The sequence below is a fragment of the Numenius arquata genome, chromosome 5 (genome assembly GCF_964106895.1).
Source record: "Numenius arquata chromosome 5, bNumArq3.hap1.1, whole genome shotgun sequence".
Classification (NCBI taxonomy): Eukaryota; Metazoa; Chordata; class Aves; order Charadriiformes; family Scolopacidae; genus Numenius; species Numenius arquata.
Window position 1 is genome coordinate 59358840 of NC_133580.1, and position 15755 is coordinate 59374594.

General features: G+C 40.5%; 1 protein-coding gene across 1 annotated transcript; it reads left to right on the forward strand.

Annotated features, from left to right (window-relative positions):
* Positions 1–1850: 1850 nt before the first annotated feature.
* On the forward strand, positions 1851–15132 carry OTOP1 (otopetrin 1). The gene is made up of 6 exons (XM_074148181.1): positions 1851–2136; positions 6596–6732; positions 9449–9507; positions 11118–11248; positions 13631–14574; positions 14962–15132. The coding sequence occupies exons 1-6, from the start codon at positions 1851–1853 to the stop codon at positions 15130–15132; spliced, it is 1728 nt and encodes a 575-aa protein (XP_074004282.1).
* The last annotated feature ends 623 nt before the right edge of the window (positions 15133–15755 follow it).

Consider the following 15755-nt stretch of genomic DNA (forward strand, 5'->3'; position numbering starts at 1 on the left):
CTCTGTAAAATGAAAGCATCTTCCTTAGTTATTCTTTAAAGGTTACATTGCATAAGATAAAAGCAGGATTCGCCATTTCCATAAACATCAGATAGTGATGGATGTAGCTCTGAGCTAGAGGCGGTGGAAGCCTTAACTGTTTGACTAGTTACGCTGTTTATTTATCCTGCTGGTATGGGCCAGGCAGATACACAGGGCGAGCTTTAACCTCACTGCATTTTTCAAAAGGGAAATTTGTAGATGGCTTAAAATACCTGTTTCTTGAGAACAGGCCAAAATGAGTATCAAGGACATGAGCTGCTACTTCCTTTTGCTTACCTAAATAGGGGATTGTACAGCATTCACTCATTCCACCCTTCTGCCATTTTGTTCTCCTTCCCTGTTCTTTAAGTGGAATGGGAACCCCGGAAATTTACATACAGGTTCAGAAGTGTCCTTTGGTACTTCAAAAAACAAAACACCTCTTTCTGGCTCCGGAAGTGAACCCACTCAAAACCTCTGTAAGTTTTGCCAGTGGAAGTGGAGTGAAATAGATGCTGTCTTTTCCTTTCTCCCTTTGTTGTTTTTTGTTTTTTTTTTTAATGTAGCTGAATTAGTGGCTTCATTTCATGTGAGATATAGGTCATTCCCTGTAAAAAGCAATGCTTTGGATATTCAAAATGCTACCAGCAGGTACAGGGTAAAAATGTAAGACCTGCCTGGCCAGAACAAGGACCAGTCTATCCTGGTATTTGGCCTCCAAGCTATCGCTGGGTACCTGAAAGCCTAGAATTGAGAGAATTTGTGTTGTAGGCAAACAAAATACCATTTAAAATATGTAGTCCTTTACGCTGGGCTAAATTCCTGTCGTCCCCTATAGACAACGAATTGGTGCTCCAAATCTTGAGCCGTGCATACGTTAGTATCTTACAACCACTGTTCACAGTTCAGACTAAGCAGTTTAAATAAGAAAAGGCAAATACTTAAAATGTGTATAAAAATGAGGAAGATGAAGAAATAGGAAATGGACTAAATCCTGGAGACGTCCTTGCTACTCTGAGCTCTGTTGGTGCTACTCCAGCTGGCGGTCACTACAGCACTCTGCTGTCCCAACGGGACTTGCTAGAACTAGACAGAAATTGCCACCTTTGACAGGTCTAGAAAATTCCTGAAAGCGCAGGGTTTTTATTACCAATGGAAGTGCCAATTGCTGAAAAGGAGGAGGACGGCGGGGCCCAGAGCATGGAACCGTGGCTGGTGACCCCATTGCCACGCCGGTGGGAAGGAGCTGGTCCCTGGGCTGCAGGGCGGGCTCCATCGCTCCGTCCCCGCTTTCCCTGAGCCTCTCCGGCACGTTGGCCACCCCTTGTTTTTCCAGCCAGCCATTATTCCTCAGGGGTGCTTTGTTCGCTATCTTTCCCCTCTCCCTGCCTAGAGAACGTGTTACGCCGTGCACGTCTCTGTCAACACGGACGTGAGCTCCGTGTCCCTCGCTGCCATCACCCTCTGGAGGGACACGGCCACCTCCCGACTAATCTGCTGGATACATTGACCCTCATCCCTAATCTCGACTGTTGGCTGAGTCCAAGGCCGAGATGCCCCAAGTCCAAAGCATCAGCAGCCTTTGAACGACCCCCCTCCCGACAACCTACCCTCCCTTGGGCATCCCACCGGCAGCCGGCGACCACCCGGAGGTCCCCGCAGGGCGGGTGACGGCTCCGGGGAGGCACGGCACGGCAGGGCGAGGCGAGGGCCGGCAGACCCGCTCCGCCCCCGGCCGCCGATGGGGGCCGGGCCAGCCGAGGGCTTCGGGGCTTCCCCGGGAGAAGCGGGGCCGCCTGCTCGCAGCGACTGGGGCGGCAACGTGGGAGATGGAGAAAGCCGCCGGTTCCCCCTGGGTGGGCGGCAGCTACCCGCAGAAAAACGCCGAGATCCTCAGCAGCCAGTACGGCATCAACCTCTTCCTGGCTGGGCTGCTGCTCACCTTCGCCTGGGCTGTGCACGCCGTGGGCATCAGCAAGAGCCACCTGCTCTCCTACCTCATCACGCTGATGCTCATCCAGCTGCTGTGGATGCTGTGGTACCTTGGCAGGAGCTGCACGCAGAGGAGGCTGATCCGGGACAAGGACACGCACGCCGGAGCCCGCTGGCTCAAGTGTAAGTATTAGCGGGTGGCACACAGGGTGGCACCGCGCGTGGGACATCCGTGCCATCACCCGTCTCTGCTACCTCTTTGTTAGCCTCGCCGTCCCTACCAGGAGGCATCCTCGTATTCATGAACTTAACGCACACGCAGTGCACTTTAAAGTAAATATATGCATAAGATGAACACAGTAAGAGATTGTATGGGAAAGCTGTTTGCTGAACATCATCACTTTTCAAAATGCCGTTTACAGTACTGAAAGCTCTGGCGCCCTGTTTTCTCTTGCCAGGCTGGTTTGGAAGCACTTGAAAAATAAAATATAGCTAACGAAAGAGGCAACTATGTTGGTGTCGTGCAACTCTCTTGGAGGAATTATCACCTTTTCCTGGCAATGTAACGCAACTTACTTTAGGCTAGTACCAGTCAGAAAGGTCCTTCATACTCATGTATATCAGAGATTCCCATTTATATGTGTACAGTGATGCCTTAGAAACATCTGGAGTTATAGACAAAAGAGAACAAAATCCCTGGCCAGATAAGTTTGTAGATTAGTACATAAAACTTCTAAGCAAGGAAGCTAAAGGTAGCATGAACTTGTAGGAAAAGTATGCCAGTTTTCCAGGGTAGTGGTGGGATGTGATGGCCCTTACCTGCAGGGTCAGGTGCGTCCTGGAGTAAGGATATAAAGGTTTATCAAGAGAAGGTGGTTGGGGAGCACAGCACCGAGTCACAGTGACAGGAATCCTGTGTTTCTGGGTCCCAAGAAGAGGAACCAACCCTCATCAGCACTGTGCAGAGTCACAGGCAAGCCCAGTTTTACCGACCACTTTTCCAGTCTCGTCACTCTAAATGATAGGTTGGAAACTAAGTGTGTAAAGTGGACTGCTGTAAGACAGCTTTTCCATAACATATTTTTGTCCTGCTAGCAATGAGACAATAGTTAATTATCACAGCAGCTAATGAAATACCTAAATGAAAATCCCAAGAACACCTGAAACCTGATGATTTTGAAAAGTAAGGTTGTGTTGTGTGGAAGTTTAGTTTGTTCTCAGTCTCAGTGCTTGTGTGTCTTATTTCCTTTGCAGCTGTTAACAATTGTGCTGTAAGAATTGCTCAGGGAAAATCTTTTTTTTTAATGTCTAAAATTGTACCGCTGTGGTCTGTAGACTTTCCTGAAATGTATGGAGTTCATGTACCAACTCTTCAATTGTTCTCCTTGATTATTCACTTTTTGTTTTCAAAAACAATATTCAAGTCCCAGGCATTTTTTAGTAATTCATTAGCTTATGTGGCTTACAACCTCCTGAAATTCATTAATGCAAGGCTTAATTTGATCCTATTTTGGACCATGCTTTGCTTTTGTTACTCAGAGGGTAGCTTTCTCCTCCTAAGTATGGAATAAATACTGCTTAACATGGGTAAGTACAGCAGGACCCCCTGCCCTTTTTCTTTTGGCACGGCATTCACAGCATTTCATTTGTCCTACAGGATATAAGGAGTCACAGAAACTTAGAAATAAGATACTGGAATGAACTACTAGGTTACCTTATCCATTTCTTTTACCAGCACAGGATGGCTCTTTGTACTAGCTTCTCAAGTGGTGCGGCTTCCACCCCTTCTCTTGGATGTCTAGGCTGCAATTCAACAAATTCGCCCTTAGGGAAAGACCTACGCTTTCCTATTCTTAGGAGTTTCTTGTAGTTACAACAAGCCTGTACAAGTCCTTTATCCTCTGTTGGTAAAAGAAAACTTATTTGAGCTAAGGAAAAACTCAGGTGGCAATTCCTCTGCCAAGATCCCCCTTGCCCTCCTCTGCATCAATGGTGGTGTCACAGAAATCTTTTATCTGAAAGACTAAAACTCCAAAAAGGAGGAGGGGGTAGGAGGACAAATTTTCACCAAGTCTTTCCACAGAAAGCTCACTGCAATTTTTGACTAGCACTGTCAGATGCTTTAGAAGAATGACTCCTTGCTCTCATTGTTAGAGAAAATGTCCATGTACTAACCAGTACAAAATGGGTGTATTTTCACGATTCTCTTCAGACTGTGAATATCATTTTAGTTAAAGTGGTGGTAGCTGGCTACTTAGAGCATTTTGCTATGACAAAGGTTGAAAAAGAATGACTTAACGAAAACCTTCTGTAACTGAGTCCTTGCACACAGTTAACAATGCTAGAAGGACAAATAGTTTACAAGAATTACTGACAGGAAGGTTTCCTTCAGCATTTTAGCAACTGCATGAACCCTAGAGCAGAGCTGCCTTCCCCTTGTGTGGCAGACCAAGAGCCACTCTTACAGTCTGAAGGTGGGAAAAGTTTCAGGGAGAGCTTTGTCATTGATAAGGTACAGTTATCCTGACCCAAATACTCACAGGGTAGCTTAGGAAGTCCTTTCCTTGACTTATTCCAAATGTTATTCCCCCAGAGTACACTCTCCTGTTCGGGAAAGGCCTCTGACCATTATTTGAAAGTTCAGCCAAGTGAGCCGGAGAACTTAAAATGAAAATCAATTGGCTTCACAAATGGCTTTATTTTATCATGTTTTCCAGCAGCACAGCTTCTGTTTAAAGCAGCTAGTCAACTTACAAAGCTCTTGGCAGACTTCAGCTTGTATCTCTTTACTGCTTGCATTAAATAGGCTATTACTTGAACAATATTTTAAGTTTTTCACAACTGTATTGTTATGGCTTTTTTTTCATTTTGCCGGTTAATAGAAAGAATTAAGCCAGCTCTTAGTGATACTGAAAATCCTAATCTTGATCCCTTAAAATATACAGACTTCAATGAACATCGGAAAAAAATCCCATTTTTTTTAAATTATACAGTGCTCAATAGCAATCATTTCAGGTTTCTTTAACTTTCAAATAGAAATAGCAAAACAGTGGAATTATCTTCCTTATTTATAATTTCTGATATATAGCTCGTATTTCATATTAGTAAATAATACTGAAGTTTCCATCAGGAAAAGTTAACATGGACTCCATTAGCAATCTATGGTCATTATAACTGTGCTTTGAATTTACCTGAGCAAATTATTACAATCATTCTCTTTTGAAGCCACTTAAATATGCATGTTGGACATTTTGTATATGCTACCAGTGTGGCCGCCTGAGTAACTGCCAAAACCATCTAGATATCATTTGAATAAATGAAATAATCTATTGATTTCAATGGGAACAGATTAAAGCCCACCAAAAATTTCTGAAGTCTATTTTTGTTTAATTTTAAAGGATCAATGAAATAATAAAGAAGAATACATCGCGTTTTGACCACTTATAATTAATTTTTATCAATGCAATTTTAATAAGCGTATTATCAATTAAATAAATTATTAAATTAGTGTTATATTTTATTGACACAAGTCAAGTGGAACATGTGGTGCTTATAAGGAAGTTCAGTTGTGGTCCCTTATAAAGGATAAATATTCATCAAAGTCAACCCTAGTGATGTTATTTACTCTGTGAGGAATTACAAAGAAAGATTAAGGTACTGATGCTGATCTATACCTTAAGGTCCGTGGATAGATTTTTATCTAGTCTTAGTTCAAATAAACCCAAATTAAATCCAGTGGAAGCTTGTTTGAATAAAAGCTCAGAGATAAAAAATAAAACCCAAACAAATTGAGACTTTAGAGTTCAGTAATTTTATTGCCAGTTGGGCTTAGTCATATGGGTACAAACCCAATAATTAATAATGTGCATTATGTCACCATATAGCTTTCCAGAATGAGTTTGTAACAAATATCTACATTCCTGAAAAGAAAAAAAATGACAAGGGGAAACATGTATCGTGAAAGTTCTTTAGGGTATGAAATACATATTTAGAGAAACATATTAGGGGTTTTTTATGGGGGGTTGTGTGTGTGTAGTGAAATAATAAATACAGAAATGAAATCTTTGGTTCCTTTCTAGAACAAACCGTACAGCTCATTGTAGTTTTGGTCTCTGAGTCAGAGCGTAACCCCCTGAACCCCGGGGAAGGAATTCCAAGTGATTGTGTTACTCACCGACATCGAGCTCTTGGGCCAGGAGACTGTAACACGATTGTTCAGCCCCCTGGAATTGTATAGTTTGCCGTGTGGCTGTATAGAGCATTAATTCACGCCCCGTATGGCCGCTTTAGTGCTACCGTTACCTGAGAGACTGACCTTGCAAGGAGCTGGGAGCCATCTGCAAGGGGCTGAGAGTCCCCAGGTCCCGGCCATCGCTGGGCTGGCTCCTCTGTGCTGGCTGTGCCAGGCGTGTGCGGAGATGTGTCTTCATAATAGATTTCACAGAGGCTTTCACAGCTTAGAGGGACTTAGTTCTTTGAGACAATTATCATCATGAACATTGATCTACTTTTATTTCCTTCAACAAAAACATGGATATCGATGGACTTTTGTTTCCCTAAAGAGATTTTAGCATATTGTACAAAGTGTCTGTAGATGCTGTAACTGTACACTGACATTTTCTGATGTCTTTTTCATTTGTAGGTGGGATTACACTGTTTGCAGTGATTACTTTAATTCTGGACTCTTTTAAAATTGGATATTATATTGATTTTTCAAACTGTTTATCACCAACTGAAGGCATTTTTCCTGTTACACATGCCGTGCACACCATCTTACAGGTAAAAGTCACTGGTTGCAGTTTTATATTATATCTGTATTTCTTACCAAAAATATCCTTTCTTTTCTCATCATCAGCGAATTTTACACTAATTTAATTTCTACGCATATCACAGAATACTTTTGAGGCCTAAATTCATGTGCACCTGTATCCTTTCTATCTGTAAATTCAAGCTTTGCAACTTGAAATTGCTCAGCCATAAAACTCACGCGGGTTCAAAAAAGAAGTAATCCAAAAATGCTCTCTCCTATAGTTGAAGTTACATGCTTAATGTAGTTCGAGTTACATAGATAACTTTCAGAATTTTCAGGCTGAAATGAGCAGCTTGGCTAAAGACGATTCACTTATTTCTGTATATAGAACTTGCTGTGCAAGTTCAATTCATTCTGCCTCCCCTGATGTCCCATTGTGGTTAGGGGTGGAGGTCTGATACTTAAAAGGGACAAAACCCTTCCCAGCTATTTAGCTTGTTATGCAATACTTGCACATCTTTCCTGTACTGAATTAACATGGATTTTCCTTCTAGAAGCATTTGGTTATGCTTATCAGGGACTGCACAGTAGCAAACGTATGGACTCCGGTAAAATATTCCAGCTGCTTGTTTATTTAAAGGCTTTGGGTCTATCCTGTACGGTGGTATTCACATGAATTGCTCCGAGACCCCGTCAGCAGATTTGTAGGAAAGAAGGAAAGAAAAAGCCACTCAACTAAGATACTCAGTTGTAGCCAGGTCATTTAATGCGCTTTCCAAGATAATTAAGTCATTCAGAAAGAAAAGAAAGATTTTCCTAGCAGTTGTGGTTGCATGTAAATAAGCATTTGAACAGCTTACATTTTTCTGCTTTCTGTAATGAAAAAAGCATTGAAATTTAAGCAGTAGTTCTGACCTCTTCTATCTTTTTCTTTGAGGGTGAAATTCTGATTTTGTTGAAGTAGTCTTAATTTCACACTCTTTTAATGTCCACTCTCCATGTCTTGCCACTTCTTTGCTTTTGCTGAAAAACAAACCAAAGAAATTAAGCCTTTTTTCCCTGCTGATCCACATGTAGCATTTTTCATTGCATCCAGTGACCCTGAGCTGACAAGGTTTCCAGATACAGTGAACTGGAGTGTGGAAGAAACTGTATAACAACACTGAACAAAAGGAACGTGAATTCTAATTTAAATTTTACATCACCTGATGTTACTGAATTTATCATCTACTTAGCTTAAAATAATGAAATCTAGAATGTTAGCCTAAGCAATCAAACAGAAAGTTAGAAAGTAATTTACCAGATGCCTCTTACCTAAGACAAATCTTCTCAAGTCCTTGAAACACAGGATGAAATTCCAGCAGACAGCATTCCTAATTATGTGTCATCTAGAAGACTAACGATTTGTTTTCTACAGAACATGTGTCAGGTTCTGCTGTATTTTATTCTAATGCATATCTTCAAAAGTTACGGTTTTTTAAGTTTTGAAGAATGCTTTCACATCTGCTGTTGGATTTTACTGCATCTCTCCCAGAACGGGAAATTGAAGATGGCATTAGATGAGACTAAGTGCTAATTTCAATTTGTTTGATTTCAGTTGAAACCTCTGCGATGCCTTGTTGTTTCTACTCCTGGGGTTTTAGAGTGGTCACAGCTTCTTTTGATAAATCTTCATTAGAGGGGTGAACGAACATGCTAGTGCTGGGTGGTGTAGGCAACCCACAGAGAACTGCATTTTCCTAGCTTTTTCAAAAATCAGCATCAGAATGTCTCAGATGCCACCAGCTGTGGTGCAGGGTGCCTACATTAATGGGTACAGTGGTAAAATGGACTTCCAGTTACTGTAATTGCCAAAGAAGAACCCAAAGCTCTTTGCACTTTTCTGACTGTTTCTGGAACACCAAACCGTGCAGGTTTGGAAGAGAAACATCTGGGGCCACTTCTCTCCTGATAGTTCACCTACTGTCCAGTTCAGTCTCCTAGGAGCTGTTCTGAGTAAACAGGACTCCCAGTTTCACCCTGACATCCCTGAGGAATATCGGTATCATGCTCCTTGCACTGATCAGCACTTGGAACCGGTTTTGTATCAGCAACAATCTGTACCCTGAGGTTTCCATTATCCTCCCACAAACAGAGATGCCCACTTAAAAAACTTCTTTCCCCTTTACTTTCTAACTCGGTACTGTTGTTTCTCTCCCTTTTATTCTCCAGCTTGAGCTTTCTGCACCGTACCTGGGTTCAACTGCGTGTGTCCCTAATGCGGTTGTCTCTCAGGCTGACAGCACAAACTTTTCTCTTGCTTCCTGGGTGTCGGTTGTTTGTTTTACTAATCAAGTCTGGCATCCTTTCACTTATCTCTCTCCCTCCCTACAATTCCATATATTTAATAAATTATTCAAACTTAGCATCCCCACACCCTGCGGCAATCGTACTGCTGTCCACAGCTGGTAGCTTTATTTCCTTTGAAATAAAAGCCTCTCCAGATACAGACACAGGATGGTGACTTTTTGGTGAGTCATACTGAGACTTTCTGCAGTTGAGCCACTGACTCTGTATATAAGAAATCTTAGGTTCATCATGCCAGAAAGGTTCTGGGTGAACATCAGAGGAAATCATAAGTTATTTCACATGTGTGGAGATGGAGCTACCTCAGTTTAAATCATCACAGTTTCTGTCTACTTTCCTTTTTGAGTGTCACACATGCTCATTACTGTAATGACATTTCTCTGTATTCCTTTCATTTAGGTGTACTTTCTTTGGTGTCATGCAAAGGATATTATCCAGTCTTTCAAAACACTTGAAAGGTAAAGTGGATCTGATCCTCATCTAGAATAGGTGTAGGTCTGCACAGTGCTTCAACACCTACAGTTTTACTGTATGAGGGACATGGAAAACGTAACAGAGTTCGATTCTCCTTTTAATTGTGTTAATATTAAAACAATATACAAACAAGTAACTCCATTTACCGAAGTGAGAAGATAACTGTTAGTCTGAATTATTTTTTTCTTATTTAGCTGTTTTGTATATTTTCTAATATACAACAGTCACAAAATAAGTATATTTTTATCATGAGAGAGGAAAATGGGCAACGTATGATGTCACAATGTCACTGGCTTTTTTTGAAGGAAGGAAGAACGTGCCATAGGACTATGTACTATATTATGTTTTCTTTATTTAGCTACTGAAAGGGAATCTGCATCAGCAACCTGCAGTCAGTGCAATATATCTGAGGTATTTTATATTGATTTTTGTGGGAAGCACCTTTTGGAACTAGATGCAGATGTGCAAATTCGGTGGGAAACACAAGATCCCCGGTGGTATCCCATATACCCAAATCACTAATGGTTGTGCACATTTCTGAGCCCAGAACTTGGTTCTCACAGTGTAACTGATGTGTCCCCTGAACAGCTGAATACATACATTTCTTCTAGAACTGAGGACTAGTCTTTGACGTACAGTTCTGATGTATTTTTGGTTTTGCAAGAAGGTCGATTAATGTAGATTATCTGTACATAGAATTTAAATAAGCAAACATGGTAACTTTTAAAATATTAATCTCCAATTATCAATGGGCTGACCAGTTTCTACAGGAAGTAAAAGACATTTGCTCAGAAATATCATTTATGGAGCAAGTTCTCCTTTTGTTTTGCTCTCTTGGGTAAGTGTTCAAGCCTCATGCCAATGAGGAGAGAGATCGCAGAAGGCTTTACAGTGTCATCTGGTGAAATCAGCTCTGTTTATAAATAGAATTTTAAAAATCCCTAACTGCAAGTCTATCACTGAGAACAGCGCAGTAATAAAGAACTGTTTCTCGGTGAAGGAACATTACGGGCCTCAGGTGCAGGAGAAAAACATCCGGTTTGTCAGAAACCAGGAGTTTCAAAAGCACATGGAGACCTAGCCCCACTGTACCAGTAGTCTGAATGGGATAAAGCCCTCTGTTGGCTTCAACTCTCTCCAGAAGACAAACACGCATGGACTAGAAGTTAGAGAAGGCAGTGCTATCTGTGAAGAAAGACCAGCCACAATGAGTATGAACGAGCACTGCAGAAGGCTCTGAAATATGCCTTGCAAAACAAGTAACCTTGTTCAGACTGTTCAGTCACTGTCATTAAGATGAAGCCTGGCCAGCCCAAAGAATAATAAACATCACATAAGAGAGCGTAAGAAATAATAACAGCATGCTATTAATGGTTTAATACATTAAGCCACTCTATAAAATTATGGAAGTCTAACATCCATTGTGCTCCACTGAGGAACATCTCTAGAGAGATCGGTTATGATTTTCTTTTCCCTGCACTGACACTGACAAATATTGCCATGTACCGCATCTACAGAAAGTCAGTCCATTTTATTTAACGTATATGGAGGTATACGCTGTGCAGATTCCTTCAATAATTGCTTCGTTTTGTAGGTTTGGGGTTATCCATTCTGTGTTCACAAATTTGCTCTTGTGGACAAATGGAGTGCTAACAGAGTCCAAACATCAACTGAACGAACATAAGGAAAGATTAATCACGCTTGGTTTTGGGAACATAACAATAGGTAAGTGAAAGGGTGGGTACATTTTGGAATTCCTGCTCTACCATGCTCTCAGAAAAAATACCGCGTCCCTGTAGGATGGAGCTGGGCTGTTGTTCATGACTATGTCAGCATAGTCATTCCTGAGCAAATGGTAGTGAACTGGTAAGTGATCGGTTCAGATCACAACTAAAATGTTGTATCATCCTCATTGTCATATATGTGATTCAGGCTGTAGTTTTCTCTTTACTCATCTCCCCTTTGGATGAGGTGCAGAAGAAATTTAAATGCTGTAAATTCCAAACAAACAAACAGTTTTTTTAAAAACATTTTATTTGAGGAGTAACATCACTGAGGAACCCCTTTATTAGTAAATCATTGAAGTAAATGGAAAATAGCAGTGTTAAAAACAGAGATTACTATTTTGTAAGTTTTTCATAGCAAAACAAACATGGATAATCGTGCAGATCCTTCCCAGGAGAGTGGTTACACATGGCGTGTGGTCCTATGGGATTCAGTGGAATGGCTCTGAGGGATGGGGGTTATCCATTAGTGCTGCTTTACAAGACAACGGTTTTGCTCTGGGTGGTTCTTTTTTTGTAATGAACCGTTGTCTCCATTGGTAAGATGATGCAAGTTATAGTCAACAAACATTGAGTATAACTGCTGGGGATGCCTTCCGCCTTCAAATGCCACTGAAGCGTGGGGAAATTAGGAGTGCTTAACTTTAAATAGGAAATAAAAGTTCTCAGCAGCTATAAACAATTTTCTTCCCATGAACATTTTTCAGTACAGCTGATAAATTTTGATTGTGTTCACAGGGGAAAGGACAGACAGCTTTTGAAGAGGAAAATGTACGTTTTCCTACCCAGTAGAGGGAATTCAGTAGTGCCTGTATCCTAAAAACTCCTGATTCTGCATCAACAAAGCCAAAGCTTGAACTAATTTATTTTTTTGCCTATTTATAGTCTCTAAAAATTGAAAAATTTTAGGCATTTTTAATAATACCTGCTAAAGTTCACATATAAGTGAAAACACGTAAGTCAAAATCTGTTAAATGGTATTTTCAGTATAACTGTGTCTGAAATTATGCCCACAATTTCACGGCTATTTGCAAGTGTTACCCTTTAGAGGTATCTATGGAAACTATCTACTTTCCATTAGTGATCAGGTAGCTGAAATGATAGTTCAGAGATTTTGTAATCATGGAGCATTAGTAGAGAACAGGCAAGTGACATGTTAGTGGCTCTTCTTGGTATTTCCACTTGTTAAATAGAAACAGTTTCCCTATATTATTTCCCATTATTCTGCTGCCAGAGTTCTTACACAATTATGAACAGTCAGAAATAGCATCTGAAATAAGGGGGAGTGAAGTAGTGACCTGCAAGACAAGTTTGGCATTAACATACAACCCACTGCAAAAGCAATTTTTTTTTTCATCTATTAACTGTGTGCTTGAGAGAAAACAATACCAACTTTCTCCTCTCCTCCTCCCTTCTAAAATTATAGAAAACAAAAGAAGAATTTCCAGGCACAAATCTAAGATCAGCGCCAAAAAATGTGCTCTTCAGCATATGTGTTTATATATTTATAAATACATTATGAAAATAAGTATCTTTTTTTTTTTTCTGCCACTGTGAAAATTTCTGATTTCTGAAATTATTTGCTTAGCTCATAAGTGCACATTAAATTTATTTATTTTACAAATACAAACAACTGTTCATTGAGATGCCTTAGGGGTTTACAATGCAGCTAACTGCACAGCAGAGAGATTATGATTTCATAGGTTCCTCTCAAAAGGAGAAGATTGATTTTTAATGGGTTTTTTAACCATAGAACTATACTGGGACATTGAGTGAAAGTATCTGTGGTTTACTTCACCTCTTTCCAAGACATAAAAAACTTTTTATTAAAGAGATTTTGGTATCAGAAACCACACTAGTGTAAATGACTGATAAAAATGAGAGTAGAACTGAGCTTTTTCCTTTTTAAGCTTGTTCTCGATGTGATCCACAGATTCCTGGGCTCCTATAAAAGCCTCCTAAGCTGAATGGCTGAGGACTCAAAGCCCTTGGGATCTTGGATTTTTGTGTTATAAAAAAGTATTTTTATCAAGACCCTACTGAAGTTTGGTGCCCTTTGGTGCAGCATTCCTTCATGATGTGATTATTGCTCAGCGGCTGAGCAGTGAAGTCAGAGATCATACTTCAGCGCACATGCAAAAGCCTTGTTAGGTTAATGACTTCAATGACAAAACCTTTTCTTAGGTGGCTAACTGTTTGGAGTGATGTGTTGTGTGACTGAAATCTTACCTTTTATGTTTTGTTATTTTATTTATGTTTTATTTATTCGTTTTAAATGAGAAATCCTTATAATGCACATAACTAATCTCTCCCTCTCCTTTAGTTTTAGATGATCATGCACCTCAATGCAATTGCACAACAACAACTCTCTGTTCGATATTTTCTCAAGGAATTTATTATCTATACCCCTTTAATATAGAGTACCACATCCTAGCGTCCACGATGCTCTATGTCCTGTGGAAGAACATTGGCCGCAAAGTCGAGCACCACCAGCAACACAAAACTCCATTCAAATTCCATGGCATAACCGTTGGAATGATTTTTGGACTAGTCGTGTTAACTAGCACAATAGCCATAGTTGTTGTCTATTTAATTCAGATTGGACGTTCGAAAATCAAAAGCGAGTTAGCACTCACTATGTTTTACTTGCACGCTATCTTTGTATTGGCTCTGATGTGCACAGCTGGAATCGTCGCCCTTCTCATCTACAGACTGGAAGACAGATCACTGGATAATTCAAAAAATCCCGCTCGAAAACTTGATGCCGAGCTGCTGGTGGGCACAGCTGCGGGATCCTGGCTCCTCTCCTGGGGCTCGATCCTCGCCATTATCTGTGCCCAGGCTCATCCAAAATACACGTGGTACAACCTGCCCTACTCCGTCCTGGTCATTATTGAGAAATACATTCAGAACCTCTTTATCATTGAATCCATACATCGGGAGCAGGAAAAGGGGAACGACGACATTAAAACTCTTCGAATCGTGACTATATCTCGGGGGAGCACTTTATCGCTTACCCCCTCCTACAAAGAGATTTACAACGGCAGAGCTGCTCCTGGCAGCGGAGAGGTGCCCTGCCTGCTGAAGGGCAGTATCTGTGGCAGAGAAAGTGATGGTGGTGCCAAAGAAGTTGAAACGAGTCAGGAGAAGAGTTCGGTCATGCATTCAGCCTCAGATATCTCATTTTACAGTAGAAACTCGGTTACTAACAACAAGAGGAGAATTCTGAAGAACATCGCTGCATTTTTATTCCTATGCAATCTTTCGGTAAGACATTTTGAATGTAATTCACAAGCTAACACCCAAAAGCCTCCCAACCTTTCAAGCCTGATAAGTACATTAAAATTACATGGTTCTATAGATTGTAGCAAGGAAATTTTACTTCTTCTGGAAGAATAAGTGAATGTGCCTTTGGGGAACAAAGTTTATTTAAAGATGGAATCTGGGAGCCGAGGCTTGTTTTAGTCACAGGACACAAACTGTAGCAGCAGCAGAAGCTGAAACCCTCTTCCCCCAGTGTGCCCCAGTAGCAACAGGGAGGGGTTTCTTAGAGGTTTCTGAAACCAAATTCCAGGTCGATGGGGTTGCAGTCACTAAGGTGTAGCCACTTATATCACCGGTGATTAATATTGGCTTTGCGTTCTTCCCTTGCAGCTTTGGATACCACCGGCATTCGGCTGCCGCCCGGAATATGACAATGGACTGGAAGAAATAGTGTTTGGCTTTGAACCCTGGATAATTGTTGTGAACCTTGCGATGCCTTTTTCTATTTTCTATCGGATGCATTCAGCTGCCTCGCTCTTTGAGGTCAATTGTAAAACATAGATCATATTTGGTCCCTCAGTGAACAATTAGTTGAATAATTAGTTAAATAAATAACAGCTGAATGAGTGGATGAATGAATAAGTGAACATAGCAACAGCTGCTTAATAAATAAAAGATTCAATAATTTTTTTTAAAAGAAGGGACCATAGCTAATAGCATGTAATTTTTTTTTATTTTTCTTCCACATATGTTGTTATATATGTGGTGTTATTGTATAGGTACACTTTTCAGAATCATATTAGTGTTAATATGATTAACACTACATAGTAAAGTTACTTCTATCTCATTAATCTTTGTTTCAGTCATCTGGGATTTGTCCTCTATATAATTTGAATTGTTTTGTTTTCATTCGTTGTGGTTTGTGTAAAAAAAATACCTGTATGACTTAGGAGGGAAGATCCCAGGAACAGCTAAACTAAGTGGGAACAGCTAAACTGAGTGATGCTTCTGAATCACAGAGATACAGTGAAAACTCCCACTTTTAATTCCTAGCTATGCTTTTATAGTAAAACCTGAAAACACTTGCTCTTTAGTTGGGATGCGGGAATTATATCAAACTTCCCAAATACTGATAAAAAATCAATATATAATTATTATTTTCTTAACTATACAACAAGAAATTC